Source organism: Engystomops pustulosus, chromosome 6, assembly GCF_040894005.1.
Source record: "Engystomops pustulosus chromosome 6, aEngPut4.maternal, whole genome shotgun sequence".
NCBI classification, from domain to species: Eukaryota; Metazoa; Chordata; class Amphibia; order Anura; family Leptodactylidae; genus Engystomops; species Engystomops pustulosus.
The window spans coordinates 133,065,634-133,085,991 of NC_092416.1; the positions used below are offsets into that span (position 1 = coordinate 133,065,634).

Consider the following 20,358-nt stretch of genomic DNA (forward strand, 5'->3'; position numbering starts at 1 on the left):
TAAGTACAGTTTGCCTCACTTTTAAGAAATCTGGGCCAATGTGCCTTGTCATAGAGACTGCTACGTTACTACTAGTAACTATACATTTTGACTTGAGCTGCTAAAGACCTTGTACTGTAACCACCATTAGGGCTCTGTAATAATGTGAATGGCCACACACAAAAATGATCCTCTTACATCCACTTAGTACTTCTAAAAGACAAAATATGCAGGGATCCACAATTTAGAGATAAAGATGAACCAGTCCGGTAAATGATGCAGTGGAAGGTTTATGAATACCTACAATTTGCTGTATGAAAGGCAACTGACATTACTGCTGGTTGGTTCCATGTATAGGACAAGAAAAATAAAACGCACCAGACATAGGTCACTGAAATATTTGTATATTTTCATATATTATATTAGCCTGACACAGTCCACTTCATAAGACCACTTCTGAAAGACACATTTCGTTAGAGGAGTTGCATGTGCAAACATTATAACTTGTAAGGATTTATTTGTATACTGTGAGGACTTAATATAAAGACATTTTCTGATTGTAGTGCAACACTGTAACACTTTATACATGTACAGTAAAAAATACCTATAATATGTAATGTCTTGAGTTGCAGATCCAGTCCACAGTGGCACTTTTTTTCTCTGACCCAGTCAGGCATTATATAGGTTCAACATTGGAACATTCACTTATTGAATTTCTTTGTACAAAGCTGCAGAAAATATCGCTTTTCCATTATCCTGATGGAAGGGATTTACATACAAACATATCTGTCTATAGGATCCATCTTGTGGCCTCCCTGTATATTGAAACTATGAAGCAGACACAGACAGGTACAGCACTTATTATCTGGTAATCTGGTAAGTCTCACATGATAAAGAATACAATAATTGGAATAGAAGTTCAAATAGCAGAATTTTACTTTGTGAATAATATTATTGTGTCGTTGTCTTAAGATTTATCCAAAGCAATGCTGCGCTGCCTTCCTCATTCACCCCATCCACCTTCAATAGCAGCTTGTCCTTTGATCCCATTAATGGATTTGGTCCCTATATTTAACAATCATGTGACGCCCTATACAACCTGAATTTAGATATTTTCCTTTTCTGCCCAGCACATCATCAGATTATAGTTTGTGCTCATACATTGTAGCAACTTAGTATATGACAGGACAAGAAGCATCAAAATTATCATTCGTGCAATGGCTAAGCCTGATGTTGGTCTTTTTCCACTGCGAGGCACGGAGGATTGGCCATACAGCCTGGATGCAGGTAACTCAGCAATCATTTGGTTGTGGCTGGTGATATATCAGAAAAGTTTATGGATTGTGCTGTGTGCAATGTTCGGTTTATTGGTTAATCTGCTTGAGTAGTCCTAGTTTCCTCATCCCTAGCAGTACCAATATTGCACAAGGGGTTAAGGTCTTCTAATCCCTTCACCCGCTTTTGATTGTCAAGATACAACTCAATGGACACGTGTCCATTTGGATTCTGTTCTCTACATATAACATGCAGGAGGGTCATCCCTCTGCACCTTACTGTTCCAATGTTGCGAATATAAGATAACAGCGCCGTTCTACAAGGGGTGGGTCAGATTGCTGATGATTGTTTGATGCTATGGAAGCTGACCCGTGTCGGTGAAGTGGGAATGGACATTGCTCGGGCTACTCGAGCACGGATCGAGTGCTTATCTTGCCAGCGATGCCAACGCTTTCTGACTGCAGAACGCACCTAGAAAAAAATAGCAATATCATGAAAAAAATTGTACAACTTCTAGTAGAAAAAGAAAATAAACATTGACAATGGCCGTTAATCTTGCTTGTTTTCCATTGGAAGTGACATATCTTCAGTGATGGCGAACCTTTTAGAGGCACAACAATTTAAGCAGCAACTTTTCACTCTCAGCCCTGCCATAGCTTTTAATGGTATCAGCATTCTAAGGAAACCAATACTATTAATTACTATTATTAGAAAGTAGGATTATCATGGAAGGTTCCTTCCACTGCCCTTCATGGGCCCAGAGCAGGAGTTCCAATTGCTCCAATGATAATCTGATCCTGTCTGCACCTTCTCACTCTTCCTGCAGTCCCAGGCAACCCAGATGTGTCCTTTAAAAAAGTGTAGCATATCCTGGGTTGCCTGGGACTGCAGGAGAAGGCCTTGGGTCCTGTTTGGCGAGTTTGGCCGGCAGTGCACATGCCCACAGGTACGTCACCTTTGTTATAGGGTAAGAGTAACACTAATAGGATGTGGAAAACACAGTTTATGGGTAATATTCATTTATCATACTTTGTCTTACATTCAAAGAAAAACTAAACCTTTCATTTTTTTTGCAGAAATGTGGCATGTGATAAAAGTAAACTTTATAATGTTGAGGCAGTAAGAACACCCAACTTACAGACGACCCTTAGTTACAGACAGACCTCTAGATGTTGTACTTCATTATGTTATACAGATTCTTTTGTGCCCTTCTTCTGCTCCTTTTTTCTCCAGTAGAGAGCAGTGTTCTTTATTCAGCAGAGCAATAATAAATGCTGGCTAAAGAGTAACTCCGAGAGCATATTTTCTTTAACCCCTTAAGGACGCAGGGTTTTTTCAATCATTTCTCGCTCTCCACCTTCAAAAATCTGTAACTTTTTCATTTTTCCCATGTACAGAGCTGTGTGAGGGCTTATTTTGTGCGTAACAAAATTTTGCTTTCCTGTGATGTTATTTATTTTAACATGCCGTGTACTGTGAAGCTGGAAAAAAATTCCAAATGTGGAAAAATTGAAAAAAAAAAACGCACGTCACGTTTTTGTGGGCTCAGGTTTTACAACTTGCATTCCAAATAGCACCTTAGCTTTATTCTTTGGTTTGGTATGATTGCGGTGATACCAAATTTATGCAGGTTTTATTGCGTTTTAATACATTTTCAAAAATAAAACGAATATGTACAAAAAAGAAAAAAAATTTTTTGCCATCTTCTGACGCTAATAACTTTTTCATACTTTGGGGTACGGAGCTGTGTGAGGTGTCATTTTTTGCGAAATGAGCCGATGTTTTCATTGCTACCATTTTGAGGTCTATGTGACATTTTGAGCACTTTTTATTTAATTTTTTATGTGATGTAAAAGGTGTAAAAGTCGCATTTTGGACATTTGGGCGCCATTTTCCGTCTCGGAGGTCACCGCCGGCCATAACCGTTTTTATATTTTGATTGATTGGGTATTTTGGGACGCAGCGATACCTAATGTGTCTGTGATTTTTACTGTTTATTATGTTTTATATCAGTTCTAGGGAAAGAGGGGTGATTAGAATTTTTAATATTTTATTAATTTTTTTTATTTTTTCAACTTTTTTTTTCTTTTTTTTTCACTATTTCTTAGACCCTTTAGGGTACATTAACTGTAGATGGTCAGATCGTTCCTACCATATACTGCAATACTTCTGTATTGCAATATACGGCATTTTTACAGGTCATTCATTACAATGAGCCACCGGCTCATTGTAATGAATCTGCAGAAGCAATGTAGCCTTGGGTCAAACGAAGACCCGAGGCTACCATGGCAACCGATCGCCGCGCCCCGATGAAGTTCGGGGGAGCAACGATCGGAATAAAGATGGCGGCGCCCATGCACCGTCTTTTAAATGCTGCCGGTGACTTTGTGACGGAAGTGTTAATTGCCGCAATCAGTGCAATCAACAGCATTTATTAGCGGTGGGGGTTTGCTGCAATATGCAACAAACCCCACCCTTGTATGAAGAAGACTCAGCCCGTGAGCCCTCTTCATACACTCCCTGTACCTCTGCGCCGTAGAGCTACGGCGCAGAGCGTTAAGGGGTTAATGATTCAGCTCTCAGCTGATTAGACTATGCAGTCACTGTGTGTTAAGAGTTAAGTCAATGGACACTTTTTCAGACACTTTGGGGCAGATTTACTTACCCGGCCCATACACAATCCAGCGGCGCGTTCTGTGCGGTGGATTTGGGTCTTCCGGCGATTCACTAAGGCAGTTCCTCCGACGTCCACCAGATGTCGCTGCTGCTCTGAAGTTCCCCGAGGTCTGCCGTAGTGCACCATCCTGTACTTGGTGATGGTAAGTGCAAGTTCAGCGACACTTTTTTTTTTTAAATGCGGCGGTTTCTCCAAATCCGTCGGGTTATCTTTCGGCCACGTCCCCCGTTTTCCATCGCGTGCATGCCGGCGCCGATGTGCCACAATCCGATCGCGTGTGCCAAAAACCCGGGGCAATTCAGGGAAAATCGGCACAAATCGGAAATATTCGGGTAACACGTTGGGGAAACGTGAATCGGGCCCTTAGTAAATGGCCCCCTTTCTCTCAGCTGAGAACAGGACAGAGAGCTGATATACACAAACTGCTTAAATAAGAAAGAAAGTCAAAGGAAAAACATATTTCTTTAACCCCTTTAAGACCAAGCTTTTTCTTTTTTTTTTTGCGTTCCCTTTTATCACTGCGCTCCTTTTACAAGGTGTATGTTAATTTTTTGGTGAGTGTTCTGCTAGACAAATTTTATTTTCTAGTGGCACCATTCAATGTTCTATGCCATGTACTGGAAAACACAGTTGCGCCATCTTCTGATTATTATTCTTTGGATCAGTACAATTGCAGATATACTTTATTGATATACCGTATATACTCGTGTAAAAAAAAATTAATACTCACCCTCCGGCTGGGTGGAGGAAAACACAAAAAAGAAAAAATTTTTTTGCCATCTTCTGACGCTAATAACTTTTTCATACTTTGGGGTACGGAGCTGTGTGAGGTGTCATTTTTTGCGAAATGAGCCGATGTTTTCATTGCTACCATTTTGAGGTCTATGTGACATTTTGAGCACTTTTTATTTCATTTTTTATGTGATGTAAAAGGTGTAAAAGTCGCATTTCGGACATTTGGGCGCCATTTCCCGTCTCGGAGTACAATTGCAGATATACTTTATTGATATACCGTATATACTCGTGTATAAGCTCGGCTTATACACGAGTCAATAATAATAATAAAAAAAAATTAATACTCACCCTCCGGCTCCCGGTCCTCGGCGAGGACCGGGAGCCGCCACTAAGCATCAAAGGTGAGTATCGTCGGAGGGTGAGTATTAAGTTTATTTTTTTATTAGTCGCTAGGCATACTGACGGCAGGCTGTATACTTTTTGGGGTAGGCTGTATACTTTTTGGGGCAGGCTGTATACTTTTTGGGGGCAGGCTGTATACTTTTTGGGGGCAGGCTGTATACTTCATGGGAGCAGGCTGTATACTTCATGGGGGCAGGCTGTATACTTCATGGGGGCAGGCTGATTGTATACTACTTGGGACAGGCTGTATACTACACATAAAGAGCTGTGTGGCGGCATGTTTTCTGCATTACAAACTGCACTTTATAGTGAGGTTATTTATTCTTCCATGCTGTGTACGGGCAAGCGGTAAAAAAATTCCAAATACAGTGAAATTGGTGAAAAAAAAGCATTTGCGGCATTTTCTTGTGGGCTTGGATTTTACGGCTTTCACTGTGCGCCACAAATGACATGTCTACTTGGGTCGTTGCAATTACGGGAATACCAAATTTATAAAGGTTTTATAATGATTTGATACATTGTGCAAAATTTTTTTTTTCAGATTTTGCTGTCTTCTGGCGCTAATAACTTTTTCATATTTGGGTGTAGGAGCTGTGGGTGGTGTCATCTTTTGCTACTTCTGATGAAGTTTTCAATGCTACCATTTTTAGGGCTGTACGACCTTCAGATCACTTTTTATAGAATTTTTTATATTTTTCAAAATGGCAAAAAAGTGCCATTTTCGACTTTTGGCGCTATTTTCACTTACAGGGTTAAACGCAGTGAAAAAAACGTTATTATATTTTTATAGATCAGGCATTTTTGGGCGGGGTGATACCTAATGTGTTTATGATTTTTACTGTTTATTTATATTTATATCAGTTCTAGGGAAAGGGGGTGATTAGAATTTTTAGGTTTTCTTATTATATATATAATTTTTAAAACTTTTTTTAATTTACTTTTACTATTTTTCAGACTCCCTAGGGTACTTTAACCCTTGGTTGTCTGATTGATCCTATCATATACTGCCATGCTACAGTATGGCAGTATATGGAGATTTTCATGCTCATACATTACTATGTGCAATTAGCACATAGTAATTAATGGGTAAAATCCAGACAGCCTCGGGTCTATGGAAGACCCGAGGCTGTCATGGCAACCGATCGCTGCTCCCCGATGACGTCACGGGGAGCGACGATCTCCAACAAGATGGCGGCGCCCACACGGCACCATCTTTTTGAAGTGAGCCTCCTCCATGCACCCGCAGCCGACCCGTGATGTGCTATTATGTCATTCATGGGTCGTGAAAGGGTTAAAATTACTGAAAACGCTAAACAAGGTATTTTGTGTCCATTTTAAAAACTCACTGATTAGCCCCACAATCATGGGGGGGCTAAGACTGCCTTGGGCACTGGGCTGTATGAATATTGTAGCTCCCCTACATATGGTACTAGAATCAAGCTTCTTGGGGAAAGGAGGACTTGTCCCTTTTGCTTGAACCTTATGGAGGACCAGAAACGGTCCGGAGATGGCTCTTGTGTACATGTGTATTGAGGGCAGGAACAGATGTACGCGGATTTCATGGGTGAAGGTCCTTCTGAGAATATTTGGTGGGTGGTCATAGGCGGTGGTTTGGGTGATCATAGGCTCATAGGCTACTGCCCAAACTGCCTATATTATAAGCCACTACTGATTACAATGCATTGAACACAACAATATAGCAAAATTAGTAAAATCAGTCAGTTAAGAGTGAATTCTCTTAATACCAAAATAATTAAAATGACTGATATTAAAATGATACATGGGTAGAAATCTGTTACAATGGCAAGTAACACTCACCTCGCTGTTAAGGAAGCAGTAGAAAACTGAAACAAAAAATCCCTGTATAATAAAGATAAATAAAATATGTTAAAAATGCAACAATTCAACCTTAAAGGATATCTATCACTAGATTTGAGGTGGTAGAGTGTCCTAATTAGGTTGCTCGTTTCATCTAGGGGATAGGGGCACTGGTTTTTACAGGTTTTCTTGATTCTTTAATACCGAAACATTAACTTTGTAATAGTGCCAGAGGCGCTCAGGCAGACGGCGCCCCAGCAAAGCACCTCTTGGCTTCCCCGGCTTTTAATTTATGTTTGTCCTCGCTGCATGCCTCCTCCTGCTGCCGTCCGGGGAACTAGGAGAGAGCATACCCCGCTTTCTCCGCGCCCTGGCTTTGATCTCACCGGCCAGGACGTAATTCACCACCCGAGAGCAGGAGGAGGCTTGCAGGGGAGGCCATGCATAAATTAAAAGCTGTGAAAGCCGATAGGCACTCGGTTGCCATCTGCCTGTACAAAGTCTGGGGGCTTTGTACATTTGTACACTTAGTCAAACCGCACCTTGGTTTTGGGACATAGCAAGGTTTTTTCCAACTGATTCATCATCGTACATTGCCTTACACTTGTGCAGAGGAAGGGGTTCTCTGCAGGTAGGGGGAGCTGGCGGTGTGCAGAGCAACCAGCACTATCATATGCTGGGTTGCTCTGCCTGTTGAATTTGTGTGCTTTGCACACTTTTTAATGGTTTTTATTGTTGTTTGTTCTTGCTGTGCTCTTTTTGCATTATTAATAAAATTGTATATCTTTGGTCATATAGCGTACATCTGTGTTCATTTATAACTTTAACAAGGTTTGTCAATATTTTTTCTAACCCCTATAAGCACTAACAAGTATCTAAGTTTTGGACAGTGCTGCCTGATTGTTTGAGCCTAATTTATAGATGATCGACTCAATCTATGGCATCATCAATGACCCACAGTTCTTATAAAAAAAATTTTCTGTATTACCTGGAAGGACTGTAAGAAAGAATTAAAATATATAAACACAATTCTTGAAACTTCATCTTCTCCTGGAGTTACAAAGAAAAGCATGTAGGTGATACCCAGAAGTGGCAGGAGGACAAGCGTTGCTTTCACTGCTTTCCTGTAGGTGGAAGCAGGAAAAGAACATCATTTAGGGAAAGCAGAAAATAAGAGCAAACCAGAACACACAGCAAAAACACAAGTGTTAGGCTCACCTATACTGGATGGTCTCCGATGTGGTGGAGGCACGAAGTTTTGTCATCAGTATTCGCACAATGTTAAATAAAAATATAAAATTTATCTATAAGAAAAAGATGGTAGCCATGGTTACACCATATCTGTACACCACATAATATTGAATATCACAATAAATATCTCCATGTTTGACCATTGTGGCTTTTGGGGCTAGCAATGGGTTATCTGAACCCTTTTTAATTTCTGAAACTGGTGATGGTGGGGACCCTGCACCTATAAGCTGTTTTGGTACATAATCTACCAAAATTAAGCATGATAAACCAAGGACACTTACGCATTGTCTATGTTCGTGTTGTTTTGGTGCAGTTGTGGTACAAATGCTGTTTTGCGACTTTCCATTTTGCCAAATGAACATAAGACAGTGCAAAGTCATTTTAAAATAGACCCTGCTTGCGCCAAATTTATTATTTGCTCTGACTAGTTTTCACAATAATGAACTAAAATGATTTGCAATTTGGTACAAATTTTTGTTTAGGCGCATGTTTTGGTACAAAATGACTCCAGTCACCCCTTGGCATAGAAATAGGACAAAAACCACTACCAAATTTATCAAGACCAATTGCTCCCCATGTGTGCCAAAAAAAGACATTTTGCAACAAACGCAAAAAAACCCCCAATATTATGAGGCAAACCAAAATGTAAAAAAACAATTACAACATAAAAGATAAAACAAAAATGGAATTGAACATAGATAACTAAGTCAAAGACAAATTGTAATGATACATTCCCCCCATATTACTTAGGGGCTAAGGTAAACCCTCAGGCTCATTAGTATAAATATAAAAGTTCATTTTAGAAGGAAGGAGGCCATGGATAACAAATATAAGAAGATTACAGTCACAGTGACTGGATCTATGAGTGAGTTGCCCTGGTTTATTATGCTTGAAGTTTGAAGGTAGATTTCCTTTAAGACCCTGGAACCTTGACAAGGGGAAAACAGAAGCACTGTATAGCTAGCTCTTCTCCTCATTTAGTGTTAAACCACGACTCCAATAATATATATATTTTTTAAAAAATCAATAGGCAAAGTTGTCTTAAATCACAAGAGCTAGTATTATGATTGTCTATGTCCAGCAGTTTCCTCTGCTTTGTGGACAATATCTTCATAGCAGGGAAGCTGTTAACTCTTAGTTCTTACATAGTACAGACTATAATCTTCAAGTAACTATCACACTGCTTTTTCCCTGTTTTATTCCATGCTCCATATTCTTCTATGTAATGAAAGTTGTCAGCATATACTCTGTATATACAGGCTATGCTGAGATCAGCTATTTCTAGAGAAAACAAAAGCATCCTGATCTCTGTGGGCAGCTTGGGGTTGACTCTTTAGGGCAAAGACAGGAAGAAGTTAGTCTCTGCCCACATCACTGCCCTTGAGAGAAAGAGAAAGATGTCTTACAAGAAAGTTTAGAAGAAACTTTAGAAGAGAAAATGCCATAGCTCTGGAAGGGAAAAAATGAGCAACACAAGATGGCCATTGTTCTATTTGTTTTGAAAGGGGAAACCACATATGACAATTTAATAAAAATCATTATTAATCTGGTGTTACAATTTAAATGTGTAGTATAGGCCTGTCAACTCAAGACTACAATTAAAACTACAAGGTCACGGGGTCAAGGTAGCGGACACACACAATCTGATATTAATAACTTATCTTCAAGATGTAGGTTATCACTATCAAAAGTAAATAAGTGGTCAAATAACCCGCCTAAGACTCAAAAGCATGCGTGTCTCTATCAGGATAGTACAGATCAATGCATTTCCATCATTTATTGATAGTGACATTACATCCACCACTGACAAAGTTCCAGTGGCTCATACTGACAAAACAAATTTAGACAGACAGATTTCAACGTTTGGGGCTTAGCCATTTCTTTGTACACACCTGAATGCATTATAGCTACTGGCTAGACACACTAAATGAATAATAGATAGCAGTTTGTCTATGCCAACTTTAAAATGACAGCAGTTTGTGTCCTTACCAGAAGCACAAGGATGACAGGGCCCTGGTAGATAAAATCTGTGTACACTCCTGCCTTCTTCCCAAACCAGCACCTGGAGATAAAATAATACAAACCTTCAATAAGATATCATTCTTGTTTTACTCAATAAATGTAAAGGTATGTAGCATTCCCTGTCATTATAATTATTATTCTATATAGATTTAAGGACATACCCTTTAAAGGAACCAGATTTCACAGAATAGATGGAATTCTAGAAAGGACGTTCATACCTTGCCTGATGGTGCTGGTAATTTAGTGGGCTAAAATCTGGTGACAGTGACTTTAAATACATGATTAACTCTACTACTCCCAAAACACACATAGCAGTAAGAACAGCTAATAAATGTATTTAAAAGATAATCAAACATTTGCTTCATTATCTTGTTCATCTCCACACCTATCCTGTGTATATATGTATATACATCAGTTATCCTTACTTCTCATTGTCATAGTAGAGCTTTCCCATGGCCCATGCCACGATTATAGGAAATGGTATACCTGAAAAAGGAAAGAAAAGAAAATACAACTAACTAGAGCATAATGAACCAGAATTTAAACACTCATTGAGATGGGTCAAATGTTAGAGGGATTTTCCCAGATAACACTGTCCTATTTTTAGGCTCAGTCATAAGTATAAGGCTGCCATCAAATGCACATCTGCAAACCATGAAAATGGCCCCGTAAGTTGGGCCGATCCCACAGGCTGTACGCGGTGCAGAGAATGGAAGTCTCTGTATTATATAAAAATATGATGCAAGGACTTCCCATCTGCCATCCGAACAGCCATGCCAGCACTGTAACAGTTAATACAGTGGTGGTGTGACTCTTTGTCCGGCAGATGGGAAGTGCTTGCATTATATTTCTGTACAAAGGGACTCCCATCCTCTGCACTGTGTACTGCCTGTGGGATCGGCCCAACTTACATGGCTGTTTACATGGTTTGCACATGTTCGTTTGAAGGCTGCCTTATTAGGATTGGGCTGTACTTTCATATGAAGGCAGCCTCAAATAGGTGGTGGTTCATCATCTGACTCCCTGACCAATCAGCTATTTACATATGTCTATATACAGTGGGTATGGAAAGTATTTATACCCCTTTAAATGTTTCACTCTTTGTGAATTGCAGCCAATTGGTAAGATCCAAAAAGGACTTTTATTTGCTCAGTAATGTACACGCTGCAACCCATCTTGACAGAAAATATCAGAAATGTAGATATTTTTCTGCAGCACTCGAGGTTCCTAAGAGCTTCACAATCCTTAAATGAAAAAAGTTTGGAGCAACCACAACTCTTCCTCGACCTGGCTGTCCAGCCAAACTAAGCAATTGTGGAAGAAGAGCCTTGGTGAGAGAGGTAAAGAAAGACCCCAAGATCACTGTGGTTGAGCTCCAGAGATGCAGTAGGGAGATGAGAGAAAGTTCCACAAAGTCAACTGCAGCCCTCCACGAGTGGGGGCTCTATGGCAGAGTGTGCCGATGGAAACCTCTTCTCAGTGTAAGGCTACATGCACACGATGTATTCCCGCTATACCGTAGCACGGCGGGCATACATCGGCGCTGCGCTCATCCCCTGCTCCTCTCCATAGGAGTATACAGTGCATGGCGCCGTATCACGTAGAAAGATAGGACATGTCCTATCTTTCTACGGGCTACGAAGCGGTACGGTGCCGCACGTGTGCCGTACAGGGCCGTGAGCCCATAGCGATGTTTGGGAGATGTATATCAGCTGTATATACGTCGGCCGTATATACGTCCCCCATACATGTGTGTGAATGTAGCCTAAGACATATGAAAGCTGCATACAGTTTGCAAAAAACACATGAAGGACTCCCAGACTATGAGAAATAAGATTCTCTGGTTCAATGAGACAATTATTTCATTTTTTTGGTATTAATTCTAAGCGTTATGTGTGGAGATAACCAGGCACTGCTCATCACCTGCCATATACAAACACAACAGTGAAACATGGTGGTGGCAGCATGCTATGTGGATCAACAGGACGACTGGTTGCAATTAAAGGAATTGAATGTGGCCAAGTCAAGAGATATCAGGGATAAAAACCTCTTCCAGGGTGCTCTGAACATCCTGCAGAGTGCACCTTCCAACAAGACAATGGCCCTAGGCAAACAGCTAAAATAACAGAACAGTGGCTTCAGAACAACTCCGTGACCATTCTTGACTGGCTCAGCTAGAGCCCTGACCTAAACCCAATTTATCATCTCTTGAGAGACTTGAATATGGCCTCCACCAACATTCACCATCCACCTGAGGAGACTGGAGAGGATCTGCAAGGAAGAGTCAGAGGATCTCAAATCCTAGTGTGAAAAACTTGTTGCATCATTCCTAAGAAGACTCATGTACTAGCTCAAAGCTGCTTCTACTCAATACTGAGCAAAGGGTCTGAATACTTATGACCATGTGATATTTCAGCTTTTCTTGTTTAATAAATTAGCAAAAATATCTACATTTTTGTCAATGGGTGCAGAGTGTAAATTAATGAAGCCGTTATCGGTAACTGACCCAATAAACCACTACCAGTATGCTGTGTATCATATTAAAACCTTTGGGATCATATTTTTATTGACATAAATGTGGTTTACAAAAATTATTAAAAAAAGAAAATTTAAGGTGAGAAGTACATTGGTTGTATAAACTCATTCAGGCAGAGAGTTGAGTACTGAAGTCAAGCTTTCCCCGCCTCAGAACACCCCATCACTGTTATTGACATCGCCCCATATTTCAGGAGAGCTTACTCATGATGTCATTTGATACAGCACTGTCCATTAGAGCAAATGAGGCATTCTGAGCTTGATTTCAATGCTATACTCTCCACCTCCTTGACTTTATACAACCAATTTACATCTCACTTCAATTTAAACACACTGGGACATGAGAGAAACATGAGAGAAACATGAAAAATGTGTTTGACAGCATACTGGTAGTGATTATTGGGTTATTGTATTCCCTTTAAATACAAATATCACATAGTAATTATAATGGGTTCCCCACTTTCTGACTTTTCCACCCCAATATGAAGAAATGTAGTAGTATGCAGTTGTTATTGAACTCATATAAGACAATCCACAGACAGTGGGACCCTCTTAATAAATTTACAGTTTGCCAAATACAATATGGTTCTAAACACCGGATTCCTCTTTTAACTCAGAGTTCGTAAAAACTAGCTTTCTGAATGAAATAATTTGTATATTTTTGGGTTTTCTACATTTTAATATCGCAATATTCTGGGTCAGTATTTAGAAGCCAGAATTAGATACTATTCACATAAAAAGTACATATGTTTTCATTACAACAGTCTCTGAACATGTTTTGACTTACAAATATTCATTTAAGATACTAAGCAGAATACAGCCTTGTAAAAGTGGCCAAAAATCTTAAAATAAAATGTGTTCCTTATTGACCTATTGGAAAAAACCCTTTCTTATTGTTTTTCTTATCATTTCTCACTCTCCACCATGACTCACACCAGCCAATGCAGATGAACATCCATTTGCGAAGTTTGTCAGTGGAGTAAGTCAGGACGATGGCCGTGTGTAGATAGCAACCCTCCCCAAACATCCAGAAGAAATTAGTGACGTAAAAATAATTGTGAGCAATGGTGACCAGGCGACACCAGACCTATGCAAAAACAGAAGACAGAAGAATCAGAGTTGACAATTAAGTAACCTACCCCTACCAACAACATATCTTTGGCTGTGCCTCAAGTCATGCATCAAAGTCAATTTGTCACTGAGCTTTAAGTCATATACAGTATGTGAACAAACATGGCTGATTCTCGACCTTGTGTGCTTCATTGTTTTCACTGACCTATTGATTTCATTGGGAGAATTTGCTGAGTAAGAGTCAATAGGGGGAATTTATCAATGTGTCACAGACTCCGACAGTGTAGAGCATGACAACACTAGTCTAGTGTAGCAGTTTAAGAATGTTGAGCTTTACTTTTAGACCTATTTTTAGCTGGTCTTAGCTGGCCCCTTTTCCAGAGACCATGGGGGCAGATTTATCAAGCTGTCTGAAAGTCAGAATATTTCTAGTTGCCCATGGCAACCAATAACAGCTCAGCTTTCATTTTACCAGTGCTCATGAATGTTTTTAAGGGGAGCTGTGATTGGTTGCCACGGGCAATTCGAAATTTGCGGAGACTGATCTCCGATGCCGACAGTCGTCCTTGCGGCACAATTAGTAAATCCCCCCCAATGTCTCCTTTGTCAGACAAAATAGAAAACGGGACAAAATGGTCTATTAGTCTTCATAAATGTGTAGGAAGGCAGTTTTTAGTGCAAATTACACAAGAATCTGGCCATAGTATCTTCATGAATTCCCCCTTATGTGTTCAAACCAGAGAAACAGAATTGTACAAGCCAGGTATCTATGACACATGCACAGTATATATCATAAATACATTATAGATAGTTGTACTACCTATGGGACCTCCATTTATCTCAGAAATGGGGACTGTTGACTGGAGAGTTTGCAGTGCATAGGTGCCAATCTCCATAAAGGTATATGGGAGCGCCGAAAGCAGCAGAGTCTATATGGTCAACTATTTTCAGTGCCGTCCATAGACATAAATGGAGAGTGGCCGCATAAGTGGAGAGTGGTCATCGGAATCCTGTTCCCAAGATCTGGGACAGGCACCTATCTTGTATCTATGATATATCCCATGGATATGTCAAAAATACAGAAGATGAGAACACCCATTTTATCAGAACCTGTCATCAAGATTTCACATTTCCTCCTAAAGACAGGTTACCATAGCCTTTTTAATACTAATTCCCAGACTGCTTTTATAATTAATATTACTGCTTCAACTAACTTTTAAAAGTACATAAAAGTTACCTGCCTCCCTGCAAATTGCATAAGGTCATGGGGGTGTCTGTGCAAGGCTGCAGTCCCTTTGTCATCATCATTATCTCCTCTCTGCTCTGCGAACTCCTCCACCTCCCTCCTGCAGATAGATATTTGCTTGCAGCATGGGGTCAGCTTAAGGCTGCATGAGGGAAAGGGGATGGAGCTATAAGAGCAGAGATGAGGCATTATGAGAAGAGAGCAGACCTGAAAGCTATCATTAGATGAAAATGTGAAATCCTGAAAACAGGTTCCCTTTAATCCTAAAACTATAATGCTTTTTCTCACAGTGACAGTAAACCTGATGTCCATGCCCTATTCCCAATGTAGAAGTGACTATGCATGTAAAGCCATTTTCCGTCTCCATAGACTTGAGAATTGTAGCACATGAAAAAAATTAGGATAAGACCCCCAGATATATTGGCCCTCATTTATTAAAGTGTTTGCGCCAGTTTTGTGTCTGACTTGCACTGAAAAGAACGTGCAAACTGCTATTTATGAAGTGTTAGTGCCAGTTCGCTGTTCACATCTACTTATGAAGTGTTTGTGCCAGTCCGCTGTGCAACACAAAATTCTGCACCAAAAGGGGCGTTCCAGTACTGATTTGGACCGTGCAATCAAATTTATCATAGATACTTGACAGAATTGTGTTGCACGCTCTATGTTAAGGGTGCACCAAAAAAAAAAGTTTATCTATCTATCTATCTATCTAGCTTCTTCTGTATCTCTCTCAAATCGATCTATCTTTTATCATCTATCAATCCATCCATCTAAGTATAAAAAAATACAACACCCCCAGGAGTACTGTCTATCATCTATCTTTCTACTTACCTATCTACTATTTACATATATAGAAAAAAATTCTAATCTTCTCTGTTGCTGCCTTCTTCTCTTTCTTCCACAAACTTCTCGTCTCTTTATTATGTGCTACTGCCTCCCGCAGCAACATGATGCGCAGTCATAGTGCCACTATGCAGCAGTTGGCACTCTCTGCCTCTGCAGGCTGTACATACTGGAATGCTGGGAAAGAAATCTTGCTCCCACCACCTCTGCATGAAAGTGGTATACAGTACATACAGGAAATTGCTGATTCAGACAAAGCAGACTCACCGCAGTATTACAATGGCAGCACTTTGCCAGAATGCACCAATGTGAATAGCAGAAAGAGCCAGACAGAAGATAAACCATCAGCAGCTATTAAAATGCAGGCAGACAGTAGCTGTAAAGTCTGGGTGAGGGTGAGGCATAGACAGCGGACAGACGTTTCTATCACTGCATTGCAGCAAAGCATTTAGAGGGCAGGTCAAGGTTACATACCACATTGCTGTCATGGGCTTCATGGTTTAGTGTCAGCTGCATCACAAACCAGGTTATATTGCGAAGAATAAACGCAGTTATTAGATTCCAGTGTATAATGTTACGCAGGCAACGAATACTCCTGAAAAAGAAAGGGATAAAGTATCAGTTTTTTGGTCTGAAAGAAAGAAAATATTGATGAACACCATATTATATCTTGTGGTCCAATAAAGAAGCCATAGTGTTGTTGTGGCCCCTCAGCCTCTGCTGTTATAATCTGCTGCGGCATCTTTTGTTCTCGCTGGCACTGACCGTCCCTGGTATCTCCCTGTTTTCCAGAACTGTCCTATGTGATTAGTGGGCACACTGCAAGATAATGGGCTGAGAGTCATTTAACCTGTGTGCTGCTGGCAGGTACAGCGATTAGGATGTAATGCATGGAAGAATCCTGTCTTGTCCCAACTTGGAGGAGATGTGACAGTGACACACACCTCTGCTGTTATCTTGTGTGTTTCTGGAGACGTGTGTACAAATGTCACTCTGAGATTACTCTGCCATTTAAAGGCCATAAAGCAAAAATAAACCCGGCACTCCAATATTTCTCTAAATCGGCATTAAGTGTAAACATTATTAAGGAGCTGTAATAGTTAAATTGATCATCAAAAATAAATGTCTGTCCGTTACCAGCAATTCCTTAAAGGTAATTTTTTATTTTATGGTAGATTTAAGTGGTGGATTTGTAAAAATCTAAGTTTTGTGGCTTTTTGCAAAGGCTTTGTCATCCTCCCCTGACTCTCTTATTAATCTCAGCCATATCTCCAGTCAGGACATGGTGCTAACATTTGCTTTGTCGCAGTTCCACTGGGAGTAGACAGCCAAATAAAGCAGTCCATTTACTACTTCTGTTTTGTGAACTTATTCTCTCATTTTAACCTCATAGTAGTGAAAAGTTGAAGAGCCCAATTCCCTGGCATATGCCCTGCTTAGGAGTGGAATAAGGGTACCATAGACCATAGGCTGTTCATAAAGTATAAAATGTACACCCATTGGGGGGGCAGCACAGTAGCTTAGTGGTTAGCATTACAGCCTTGCTGCACTTGGGACCTGGGCTTAAGTCCCAGGGCCAACATCTGCAAAGAGTTTGTATGTTCTCTTCTTATTTGCATGGGTTTCCTCCGGGTCTTCCGGTTTCCTCCCACACTCCAAAACATACTGGTTCATTAGATTGTGATTGTGATTGTGAGCGCCATGGGGACAGGGACCGATTTGGCAAGCTCTGTGCAGTGATGCATAATCTGTGTGAGCTATTTAAATAAAGAAATTATTATTATTATTAACATTTAGTCTTGGGACTTTTACAGTATGTCCACTTATCCCCATCTACTGGATAAGGATGTAAGGATCAATAGGGCTCTATATGAATGCACTTGCTTGTGGTGTTCTTCATTTACTTCTATGGACCTACTGTCTGTTAAATCTCATGAACATAACGCATATATACTCTTATATAAGCCGTCGTGATAGTGTGCGCCAGCTGGAAGATTGCATGGACGCGTCTCTGCCCACTCTGTTACATGTGAAGAGAAGGAAGAGGAGCCATAGAGAGCATCATGGAGCGCCGGAAGGTGAGTATGTAAGTTTATTTTTTTATACAGGGCACTTTATGATTAGGAGGCCTTTCTATGCTGGTGATTTCATCAGTAGGGTGGGCTGGTTGCAGGTAATTTCATCATTATTGGTTGTTGGTTGCAGGGCATTTAATCAGGCATTTCATCATTAGGGAGGCTGAAGGGAATTTCATTACTAGTGGGGGCTACATCGGGCATTGCATTACTAGGAGGTCTTTTGCAGGGTATTTTATTCCAGGGTCTGCATGGGGCATATTATAACTCGGGGAGGCTGCGACCCTAGTATAATCTAGGCTTATACTTGGGTCATTAAGTTTCCCAATTTTTGTGACAACATTAGGGTCCTCGGCTTATACTCAGGTTGACTTATACTATATATGGTAAATAAAATGCTGGTCCGGAATGCATGCAGGTGTTCCATTTACCTAGACTGCTTGCTGGAAAGGGCCTGTACTCTGGTCTGAAGAAAGCTCAATAGAATACTGCTAGCTGTAATTAGAGAATAAAAGTCTGGCACTGCGACCTGCCAAGTTAATATAACGTAAAGCAATTTAATTTATGCTCTGTGCTCTCTGAGACAGTAGTCATTGCTCTGTGCCCCCATCTAAAAACTGCAACCACTAAGCTATGTGCCTTTACAGAATGTGTAACTGTCATGTCTTGTATCCTTTTGTGACTGCATTTGCCAGGCCTTGTAACCATTTTTGATTGCAACCACCAGGTTACTGTGTACTTTAACCATAATAAATTGTACCAAACACTGATGTAACTCACACAGAAGTAACTCTTTAACATATTAATTACTGTTTTAGTACATACTTCTGCTTACCTCAATCTTAAAAACAGTGTGAATGCCATCAGCAGAGCACATAAAGAGATGGAATGTCCCAGGAAATTAATCACAATCGCTATGTGGTAATGAACCTTACTTTTTTTCTACAGGAAAGAAAATAAAATCATCATGACATAAGGACTGTTGGATGAAATCCCTGATGGAGATGCTAAAGCATTTTTGTAGGTATGAGAGGCCCTGAATATGATCTACAGTGGTCACTGACATCAACAAGGCTAAGAGCTTTCTACACTTGAAGATCCAAACAAAGAGAACAGACTATTAAATAAATGTTTATATACATTTTTGCATTTATTTATATCCTTATCCTTTATACCTGCTGATTAGTAACTGGATATTATATATGATATCATTGACCCAATGTTACTCATACTGTGGAAGTATGTATCCAGACTGAACACAAGAGCAATAGAAACAGTAGGATTGAAAAATGGAAGAAAGAAAGATTTGTGTTCAGCATTGAGCTTTATTTAACCCCTTAACGACTTGGCCTTTTTTAGTTTTTTCACTTCCATTTTTCACTCCCCACCTTCAAAAATCTATAACTTTTTTATTTTTCCACATAAAGAGCTGTGTTATGGCTTATTTTCTGCGTAACAAATTGCACTTTGTAGTGACAGTATTTAATATTCCATGGTGCGTACTGGGAAGCAGGAAAAAAATTCCAAATGCAGTGAAAATGGTGAAAAAACACATTTGTGACGTTTTCTTGTGGGCTTGGATTTTACAGCTTTTACTGTGTGCCCCAAATGACATGTCTACTTTATTCTTTGGGTTGCTATGATTATGTGTATACCAAATTTGTATAGGTTTTATAATGTTTTCATACATTTAAAAAAATTAAAACCTCCTGTACAAAATTTTTTTTTTAATTTTGCCGTCTTCTGGTGGCAATAACTTTTTCATACTTTGGTGTACGGAGCTGTGGGTGGTGTCATTTTTTGCGACTTTTGATGGCGTTTTCATTGCTATCATTTTTAGGACTGTGCGACCTTTTGATCACTTTTTATTAATTTTTTTATATTTTCCAAAATGGCAAAAAAATTTCATTTTTGACTTGACGCTATTTTCCGTTACGGGGTTAAACGCAGAGAAAAACCTTTATTATATTTTGATAGGTCGGACATTTTCGGACCTAATGTGTTTATGATTTTTACTGTCAGTTTTAATATCAGTTCTAGGGAAAGGGGGGTGATTTGAATTTTTAGGTTTTTTTATTATAATTTTTTTTTTTTTTAACTTTTTTTAACTTTTACTATTTTTCAGACTCCCTAGGGTACTTTAACCCTAGGTTGTCTGATCGATCCTACCATATACTGCCATACTGCAATATGGCAGTATATGGGGATTTTACTCCTCATTCATTACAATGTGCTGATAGCACATTGTAATGAATGGGTTAAAACGAGACAGCTTCGGGCCTCCATGAGGCCCGAAGCTGTCATGGCAACGGATCACCGCTCCCCGTGACGTCATCGGGGAGCGATGATCCGAGGCAAGATGGCAGCGATCGTAGTGAAAGCAATATGCAGCAAATATGCAGCAAATATCCAAAGACTTACCGGCTATG

The 20,358-nt window shown here is 39.9% G+C and overlaps 1 protein-coding gene and 1 long non-coding RNA gene across 3 annotated transcripts in view; one reads left to right on the forward strand and one right to left on the reverse strand.

Annotated features, from left to right (window-relative positions):
• Positions 1 to 367: 367 nt before the first annotated feature.
• LOC140064333 (corticotropin-releasing factor receptor 1) overlaps positions 368 to 20,358 on the reverse strand; it is a 125,063-nt gene continuing 105,072 nt past the window's right edge. For both annotated transcript variants that reach the window (XM_072111110.1, XM_072111111.1), the window contains 9 exons: positions 18,765 to 18,871; positions 16,329 to 16,449; positions 13,628 to 13,781; positions 10,585 to 10,645; positions 10,127 to 10,199; positions 8,105 to 8,190; positions 7,875 to 8,010; positions 6,887 to 6,928; positions 368 to 1,725 (listed from right to left, as the gene is read on the reverse strand). In XM_072111110.1, coding sequence (XP_071967211.1) covers positions 1,585 to 1,725; positions 6,887 to 6,928; positions 7,875 to 8,010; positions 8,105 to 8,190; positions 10,127 to 10,199; positions 10,585 to 10,645; positions 13,628 to 13,781; positions 16,329 to 16,449; positions 18,765 to 18,871 — 921 coding nt within the window. In that variant the 3' untranslated portion in view covers positions 368 to 1,584. The remainder of the gene's footprint in view (positions 1,726 to 6,886; positions 6,929 to 7,874; positions 8,011 to 8,104; positions 8,191 to 10,126; positions 10,200 to 10,584; positions 10,646 to 13,627; positions 13,782 to 16,328; positions 16,450 to 18,764; positions 18,872 to 20,358) is intronic.
• On the forward strand, positions 16,688 to 19,070 carry LOC140064334 (uncharacterized). The gene is made up of 2 exons (XR_011847753.1): positions 16,688 to 17,007; positions 18,878 to 19,070. It is a non-coding gene; the product is annotated as an uncharacterized lncRNA (long non-coding RNA).